This window comes from Micromys minutus, assembly GCF_963924665.1.
Source record: "Micromys minutus genome assembly, chromosome: 1".
In the NCBI taxonomy this organism is placed as follows: domain Eukaryota; kingdom Metazoa; phylum Chordata; class Mammalia; order Rodentia; family Muridae; genus Micromys; species Micromys minutus.
In genome coordinates this window covers 146,907,171-146,916,933 of record NC_137969.1, presented here as the reverse complement: position 1 = coordinate 146,916,933, position 9,763 = coordinate 146,907,171, and the positions used below count along the sequence as shown (strand labels likewise).

General features: G+C 36.7%; 1 protein-coding gene across 1 annotated transcript; it reads right to left on the bottom strand.

Annotated features, from left to right (window-relative positions):
• Positions 1 to 865: 865 nt before the first annotated feature.
• Positions 866 to 1,069, bottom strand: LOC308436952 (small integral membrane protein 10-like protein 1; the record flags this gene model as incomplete). Its single annotated transcript, XM_080937968.1, has 1 exon — positions 866 to 1,069. The coding sequence occupies one exon, from the start codon at positions 1,067 to 1,069 to the stop codon at positions 866 to 868; it is 204 nt and encodes a 67-aa protein (XP_080794094.1).
• Between the last annotated feature and the right edge of the window lie 8,694 nt (positions 1,070 to 9,763).

Genomic DNA, 9,763 nt, shown 5'->3' with positions numbered 1-9,763 from the left:
TTAACTGTTTGGGTGATGTGGTTACCGCCTCCAGAGGAGTTAGAAACATGGCCGTCCAAAGTCAAGAAAGTCTCCTTTTTGTTCACAAATACACATGTTTTATCCTCCCACTCCACAAGGGCATCATCTTTCCAGTTACTTTCTTGTCCCTCCACTTGTCAAGGTTTGTAACATCTGCAGTTTACTCTGTAACTAGAATTAAGAAGAAAGCCATAGTTGGTCCATTTGCCTTACTACCAGGGTGTAGTCAATTCCTGTGAAACTGGACTTTCTTTTCTTTGGAACCAGTGTCTTTTTGGGGGGAACATCTTCACATAGTCCCACTATTTTTTTTTTTTTTCAAAATCCTGCCGTCATATTTGGAAGTTTTCCTGTAGTCTGGCTTTGACCCGATGTTTCAATATAGCCTCTTGTGGGAAGAGATGCATGCTTTTAAGATCACATTCTTGATATAACAGGCCTCTTATTCAATTCAATGTCTAGTTCACAGTCCAGTACTCTTAAAAGATTAATTCAGAACCCAAGTTTGAGGTAAATCTGTGTTCTTGAAAACTTAACATTCCTTTCACATTATGCATCCTGTGCCCTTTGCCATATCCTAAGATTTGCCAGGTGTTTGCTGATGTGTAGTTCCTTGAATACTTTCTTGTTTACCTCCTCTGCTGCTGGAACACAATATCTTTGTTCTAAATCGACCCAGGTAGCTTTCCCACCTCCAATTCCCAGGAAGGGGAAGTGGTGAGCAGACCGCCCGAGAGCGAGCCTGCTCTCGAGAGACTGCACGTTCTTCTCGCGCATCCCTGAAGGTGCCACAGGGCGGCCTGCCATCTTACGGTCCCGGTTGGCGCACAATGCAGACGCGGCTCTAAATGTGTACCTGCAAGCAGATGTTGAGGATCACTGAGCCCGCGATGTAGAAGTACGGGAAGTTCATTCGCAGCTGCCAGGACAGCTCAAAGAAGGCGAGCAGGGAGTGAGAGAGCACCTTGCAGAAAACACCGTACAAGGTAGCGGCCGCAGGGCCCACAGCCCTGACCGCCAGGGCGGACGGGAAGTCGGCGGGGACCATGGCGTTGTCCCACTAGGTCGAGGTTCTCCAAAGCTTCGCGCACTCCCAAGCTGGACCGAGCCGTGGCCTGGATGAAGCGGCCACCGCTTCAGTCTCAACGCCATCGGCCGCCGCTCCCACCCTGGTGGCACCTCTCAATACCTTTATCATTCCTTTTCTCACCTTTTTTATCATTTCGTTTTATCCCTCATTACAGTTTTACTTTATGTCATAGCGACATTCATATTTTTATACATCGGTATAAAATGTAGAGAAACACTCACTTTTTCTTCAGTATTTATAAGCATGCTTTTCTTTGATATTTATGCAATTCATATACAATAATTAATGGTAAATCAGCTTGAAATGTTTCTCTAATGACATACTTGGGGTTTTCATAAATGTTAGTATACTAACTGCAGATACCTGTACCATTTTTATTCTGATACTTTTATAGTAAGTATCAACAAAAGCCTTTGATAGAGTACTGTACAATAGGATATGGCCCAATGTCAATCTGTACTTTTTACTAGTAAAGGGACTTGAAATATCACATTTTCTCTGTGATGTCTGCAAGGGCTCAAGTATCTCACTCCCACCTAGATCACCTTAACTTGACAAACCAGAGGTATTTTTTACCCAGAAAGGCAGGATAAATTCATATAAATTAAACCCAACCACAACCAATAACGCCTAACCCTATCCCCTAACCCTAAACCCTATACCTAACACAAGGCTTTTTTTTTAAATTTATTTATTTCATGTACGTGGACATACTGTTGCAGTCTTCAGACACACCAGAAGAAGACATCAGATCCCATTACAGATGGTTGTGAGCCACAACTTAGTTGCTGGGAATTGAACTCGGGACCTTTGGAAGAGCAGTCAGTGCTCTTAACTGTTAAGTTATTTCTCCAGCACAACACAAGCAGTTTAAACCATTGAAGACTTTCTGTTTTACTTCTAGGTATATATAGTCCTTGCTACTCATTAACAGTTATTTTTCACTAAGAATAGATCCTTCTTCCTCTACTTAATTGCTAGTTTTCAATTATTGTTAAGGGATTCAAGACATGTGATTAAACACATTAACTGTGAAACTTTCTATTTTTCTGTCTGAGAAAATATAGAAACTCATCGTAATGTTGATCCCATTCTTTAATAAAATATATGCATTAGTTACCATGCAACAGGCTTAAGTAACAGGTCAAATACACGAAGTTGTTTATAGTTGTTTAAAAGACACAAACAACAAAACAGGTTACTCAGAAAAAAAAGCGAATAACTAGGCACACCAATGATCTGTGTGCACTCTAGTAGAGTCAATTCCCTTGTGGAGTTTCTGGTAAACTTAAGAGTCCAGAGCTGGTTGTTCTGGATCTGCACAAAGGGTATTCTAGCAGCATTTCCCTGGGCAAAGTCCAGTCAGTGTGAATTACAGACGCACAGAATGGTAATTCTAGTAAAATCCTAGATATGTATCACTTGTGCCGTTTTGCAAACATTTAAGGACTTATTACAGGATGGTCTGGGCTTTCCAACCAGCCACACAAATAATGTGCTTCCAAACTGAAACAAGTGGCCCTCCAGGCTGCTATTTTAACAGCACACACAAGTGTGACCAAAGCATGTATTGAGACACTGGTTTGGAGATGGGGAATAACAGGTCCTCTGCATATAAAAGTGTTAGAGAATTAACAAAACAAAAGAAGGAGGACAAAGTCTGGGGGTGTTGACACCGGACGCCTGAGAGCTCAGAGAAAGGCAGAAGAAGAAGCCTCTATAAAACCTAAGGGGCAGATGTGCTCAGGGAAAGAATGGCCTGAGACATGGGCACTGGAGAAAGGAGTGAAGTGGGAACCTGGCGGCGGGACTAAGAGACAGGGCTGTGGGCACACAAGTCGACCAACAACAGGGTGAAGGTGTCAAAGCCTGGTGGCTAGTAAATTTTTTTCACACAAATATCTAAGATAAGTCTATAATTTATTAAGTATGTTAATCTGTTGTATATGTAATATCGAGGACAATTCAGGTTACAGTGCAGCATTCAGTCTATTCTTACAATAATGTTAAGATAGGCAATACATTTTCAATTTAAAAAAATTGAACTATACATTGTTTCTCAATTATCCTTTCCTCCCTTCAACTTCTACTATACCCACCTCAAAAGGCCTAGTTTTTTAAAATGTTATTATCACACACACACACACACAAACACACACACACGCAAACACACACACACTCACACACACACCCCAATTATTCAACTTAGCTTGTTATTTGTTTATAGCATGTAGGATGGGGAGAGTAACTCATGTAGAGTTTAGAAGGCAAATCTTATAGAGTCTGTAGTTGCTGGGAATTTTAATCGGGACATCTGGAAGAGCAGTCAGTGCTCTTAACCACTGAACCATATCTCTAACTCCCAAGATGTGCTGTCTTTAAAAGTCAAAATATTTCCAAAGGTTACATTCCAAAAGCTTTTACCAATTCCTTAGAAGACACTAGTCTCAGAATTTGAAGTGTAGACTTACTTTTAGAAACAGAAAGACGCTGTAGGACCCTGGATATCTATGTAGGACAGCATTAGATGTAGTTGTACTTTCTAAAAATACACACAGCTTTCCAAACCTACTTATTTTTATTGTACTTTTAAAACATATTTTATCACATACATAGCATTCTGCTTGCATGTATGCCTGTAGGCCAGAAGAGGGCGCCATATCTCAATATAGATTATTGTGAGCCAACATGTGATTGCTGGGAATTGAACTCACACCTGCAGAGCCAGCTCTCCAGGCCCATTACTTCTGTTCTAATTTTCTTGGTATCTCCGGTTTACTTTCTCAATAATGTTCTCTTGGCATAATAAAATTTGATCTTAGGCTATGTACTTAGAAGGGACACAAATCTGCCATGACATATTCCTTTTGGATGTCAATTACTGAAAATTGTATTTTGCAATCGAAGTTCTCTTTCTGTTTGTATTTAGCCTGGAATTATCTTTATAAAGTAGGATATCTCAAGGCCTCTGCCCTCCTGCTAGAGCTCTTGAACTAACAGTGGACCACAACCACGAAAGTCACTTTCTACTTTGTATCCTAAAATTACAATTAAGTGACTACTAAGGAATTGTAAAATATGCTTATTAGCTTAGATGGTTCATGACATCTGACACGTTTATAGACTAAAAAGGTTTAGCAGGGTATTTCAAGGCATTGTTCCATTGAACTAGACAGAATTTCAGTGCCCTGGGTTGCCTAACTTTCTCATGTGTCTGTAAGTCGTTTGGATTTTTGCCAGATTGAGTCACGAATCTCATTAAATATCAAGTTTCGTAACTAAGGGTTTGTTTTTGTTTTAATTTGTTTTTGATTTTTAGAGAGAGAGAGAGGAGTGTTGTGGTGAGGGTGATTCGGGTCTCCTCAATCTCTTGGACTTGAGAAAAAATCAAGACAACTGAGTGTGTGGTGGGGAGGGGGGGAAGACATCGGCTAAGGTGCACTAAATTCTTACTTCCACAATGTGGCACCCTGTACTTTGTATCCATAGTCTCATTTCTTCAGGACAAGAACATAACAACATTTGGCCAGAAGGGGTCGGAACAACACCACTCTTCTGTATCCCTATTAGTGGAGTGAGACCACTGAGCCCTCCTAAGTGGATATCAGTCTTGCAGACAGCACAGAGAAAATGTGATATTTCAAGTCCCCTTACTACTAAAAATTACAGATTTACATTGGGCCATATCTTATTGTACAGTACTTATTTAACTTATTTTAGGATAAAATTGCAGAAATTTCCCTTATTTTGTGTCAAAAATGCAGAAATTCCCATTATTTTGGGGTAAAAAGGCAGAAATTTCATTATTTGGAATAAAATTGCAGAAATTTTTCATATTTTGGGGCAAAAATGCAGTAATGCTTTTAATTTGGGGGCAAAATTCAGAAATTTCACAAATTTTGAGTCAAAAAGGCAGAAGTTTCTCTTATTTTGGGAAAAAAATGCAGAAATTTCCCTCTTTATGGGACAAAATTGCAAAAATTTTCTTTATTTTGGGTCAAACTGCAGAAATTTTTCTTATTTTGGGGTAAAAATGCAGTAATGCTTATCATTTTGGGGCAATAATTCGGAAATTCCCCTAATTTTGTGGCAAAAAGGCAGAAATTCCCTTTATTGTGGGGCAAAATTTTTGAAATTTCCCTTTTTATGGACATAATTGCAGAAATTTCCCTTATTTTGGGCAAAATTGCAGAAATTCCCCTAATTTTGTGTCAAAATTGCAGAAATTCCCCTAATTTTGTGTCAAAATTGCAGAAATTCCCATTATTTTGAGGCAAAAATGCAGAAATTCCACTTTATTTTAATGCAAAATTGCAGAAATTCCCCTTATTTGGGGAAAAAAAGCAGAAATTTCCCTTATTTTGGGGCAAAATTGCAGAAATTTCACTTATCATGGGACAGAAATCAAGAAATTTCCCTTATTTCGGGTCCAAAAGGCAGTAATTCCGCTAATTTGGGGGCAAATTGCAGAAATTAAACTTATTTTAGGGAAAAAGACTGAAATTCCCCTTATTTTTTCCAAAAAGACAGAAATACATCTTATTTTAGGGCAAGAAGGCAGAAATTCCAATTAATTTTAAGCAAAAATGCAGAATTTTCTCTTATTTAGAAGCAAAAACCCAGTAATGCCCCTAATTTTGAAGCAAAAAGCAGAAATTCCCCTAATTTTGGGGCAAAAAGGCAGAAAGTCCCCTTATTGTGGGGCAAAATTGCTGAAATTTCCCTTTTTGGAGACAAAATTGCAGAAATTTCCCTTATTTTGGGGCAAAATTTATAAATTTCCCTTATCTTGGGACAAAAATGCCGAAATTCCCCTTATTTCAGGTCAAAAATGAAGAAATTCCGCTTATTTGGTGTTAAAAATGCAGAAATATCCTTTATTTTAGGGCAAAAAGACTGAAATTCCTCTTATTTTATGCCAAAAGGGCAGAAATTCTTATTTTAGGGCAAAAAGGCAGAAATTCCAGTTAATTTTGGGCAAAAATGCAGAAATTTCCCTTATTTGGGGCAAAAAGACTTTAATGCCCCTAATTTTGTGTCAAAAAGGCAGAAATCCCCCTAATTTTGGAGCAAAATTGCAGAAATTTCCCTTATTTTGGGGAAAAATTGCAGTAATTCCCCTAATTTTCTGTCAAAATTGCAGATATTCCCTTTATTTTGGGGCAAAATTGTAGAAATTCCCAATTATTTTGGAGCAATATTGCAGTAATACCCCTAATTTTGGATCAAAAAGGCAGAAATTCCCCTTCTTTTGGGGCAAAAAGGTAGAAATTCCACTTATTTTCGAGCAAAATTGCATGATATTTCCTTATTATTGGGCAAAAAGGAAGTAATGCCCCTAATTTGGGGGCAAAAAGGCAGAAATTCCCCTAATTTTGGGGCAAAATGCAGAGATTCTCCTTATTTGGGGGCAAAAATGCAGAAATTTCCATTTTTTGGGACAAAATTGCAGAAATTTCCCTTATTTTGGGGCAAAATTGCAGAAATTTCTTTTATCTTGGGGAATAATGCAGAAATTCCTCCTATTTCGGGTCAAAAAGGCAGAAATTCCGCTTATTTGGGGTCAAAAATGCAGAAATTTCCCATATTTTAGGGCAAAAAGACTGAAATTCCCCATATTTTGTGCCAAAATAACAGAAATTCTTATTTTAGAGCAAAAAAGAAGAAATTCCACTTAATTTTGGAAAAAAATGCAGAAATTTCCCTTATTTGGGGCAAAAAGACAGTAATGCCCCTAATTTTGTGTCAAAAAGGGAGAAATTCCCCTAATTTTTGAGCACAATTGCAGAAATTTCCATTATTTTGGGGCAAAATTGCAGTAATTCCCCTAATTTTGTGTCAAAATTCCAGAAATTCCCTTTATTTTGGGGCAAAATTGCAGAAATTCCCCTTATTTGGGGGCAAAAATGCTGAAATTCCCCTTATTTTGGAGCAAAAATGCAGAAATTTTCCTTATTTTAGGGTAAAAAGACAGAAATTCTTTTTATTTCAGGGCAAAAATACAGAAATTCCCCTTATTTTTGGGCAAAAATGCAGAAATTCCCCTTATTTTGGGCCAAATAGGCAGAAATTTCCCTTATTTTGGAGCAAAAGGATAGAAATTTAACTTATTTTAGGATAAAATTGCAGAAATTTCCTTTATTTTGTGGCAAAATGCAGAAATTCCCATTATTTTGGGGTAAAAAGCAGAAATTTCCCTTATTTTAGAATAAAATTGCAGAAATTTTCCATATTTTGGGGCAAAAATGCAGTAATGCTTCTAATTTGGGGGCAAAATTCAGACATTTCACAAATTTTGAGTCAAAAAGGCAGAAGTTTCTCTTATTTTGGGAAAAAAATGCGGAAATTTTTCTCTTTATGGTACAAAATTGCAGAAATTTTTTTTTATTTTGGGTCAAACTGCAGAAATTTTTCTTATTTTGGGGTAAAAATGCAGTAATGCTTCTCATTTTGGGGCAATAATTCAGAAATTCCCCTAATTTTGGGGCAAAAAGGCAGAAATTCCCTTTATTGTGGGGCAAAATTGCTGAAATTTCCCTTTTTATGGACATAATTGCAGAAATTTCCCTTATATTGGGGCAAAATTGCAGAAATTTCCCTTATTTTGGGCAAAATTGCAGAAATTCCCCTAATTTTGTGTCAAAATTGCAGAAATTCACATTATTTTGAGGCAAAAATTCAGAAATTCCACTTTATTTTAATGCAAAATTGCAGAAATTCCCCTTATTTGGGGAAAAAAGGCAGAAATTTCCCTTATTTTGGGGCAAAATTGCAGAAATTTCACTTATCATGTGACAGAAATCCATAAATTTCCCTTATTTCGGGTCCAAAAGGCAGTAATTCTGCTAATTTGGGGGCAAATTGCAGAAATTAAACTTATTTTAGGGAAAAAGACTGAAATTCCCCTTATTTTTTCCAAAAAGACAGAAATACTTCTTATTTTAGGGCAAAAAGGCAGAAATTCCAATTAATTTAAAGCAAAAATGCAGAATTTTCTCTTATTTAGAAGGAAAAACCCAGTAATGCCCCTAATTTTGGGGCAAAAAGCAGAAATTCCCCTAATTTTGGGGCAAAAAGGCAGAAATTCCCCTTATTGTGGGGCAAAATTGCTGAAATTTCCCTTTTTGGAGACAAAATTGCAGAAATTTCCCTTATTTTGGGAAAAATTTTAGAAATTTCCCTTATCTTGGGGCAAAAATGCAGAAATTCCCCTTATTTCGGGTCAAAAATGCAGAAATTCCGCTTATTTGGGGTCAAAAATTCAGAAATAACCCTTATTTTAGGGCAAAAAGACTGAAATTCCCCTTATTTTGTGCCAAAAGGGCAGAAATTCTTATTTTAGGGCAAAAAGGCAGAAATTCCAGTTAATTTTGGTCAAAAATGCAGATATTTCCCTTATTTGAGGCAAAAAGACTTTAATGCCCCTAATTTTGTGTCAAAAAGGCAGAAATTCCCCTAATTTTGGAGCAAAATTGCAGAAATTTCCCTTATTTTGGGGCAAAATTGCAGTAATTCCCCTAATTTTCTGTCAAAATTGCAGATATTCCCTTTATTTTGGGGCAAAATTGCAGAAATTTTCCTTATTTGGAAGCAAAAATGCTGAAATTCCCCTTATTTTGGAGCAAAAATGCAGAAATTTTCCTTATTTTAGGGTAAAAAGACAGAAATTCTTTTTATTTCAGGGCAAAAATACAGAAATTCCCCTTATTTTGGAACAAAAATGCAGAAATTCCCCTTATTTTGGGCCAAATAGGCAGAAATTTCCCTTATTTTGGAGCCAAAGGATAGAAATTTAACTTATTTTAGGATAAAATTGCAGAAATTTCCTTTATTTTGTGGCAAAATGCAGAAATTCCCATTATTTTGGGGTAAAAAGGCAGAAATTTCCCTTATTTTGGAATAAAATTGCAGAAATTTCCCATATTTTGGGGCAAAAATGCAGTAATGCTTCTAATTTGGGGGCAAAATTCAGAAATTTCACAAATTTTGAGTCAAAAAGGCAAAACTTTCTCTTATTTTGGGAAAAAATGCAGAAATTTTCCTCTTTATGGTACAAAATTGCAGAAATTTTTTTTATTTTGGGTCAAACTGCAGAAATTTTTTTTATGTTGGGGTAAAAATGCAGTCATGCTACTCATTTTGGGGCAATAATTCAGAAATTCCCCTAATTTTGGGGCAAAAAGGCAGAAATTACCTTTATTGTGGGGCAAAATTGCTGAAATTTCCGTTTTTATGGACATAATTGCAGAAATTTCCCTTATCTTGGGGCAAAATTGCAGAAATTTCCCTTATTTTGGGCAAAATTGCAGAAATTCCCCTAATTTTGTGTCAAAATTGCAGAAATTCACATTATTTTGAGGCAAAAATGCAGAAATTCCACTTTATTTTAATGCAAAATTGCAGAAATTCCCCTTATTTGGGGAAAAAAGGCAGAAATTTCCCTTATTTTGGGGCAAAATTGCAGAAATTTCACTTATCATGGGACAGAAATCCAGAAATTTCCCTTATTTCGGGGCCAAAAGGCCGTAATTCCGCTAATGTGGGGGCAAATTGCAGAAATTAAACTTATTTTAAGGAAAAAGACTGAAATTCCCCTTATTTTTTCCAAAAAGACAGAAATACTTTTTATTTTAGAGCAAAAAGGCAGAAATT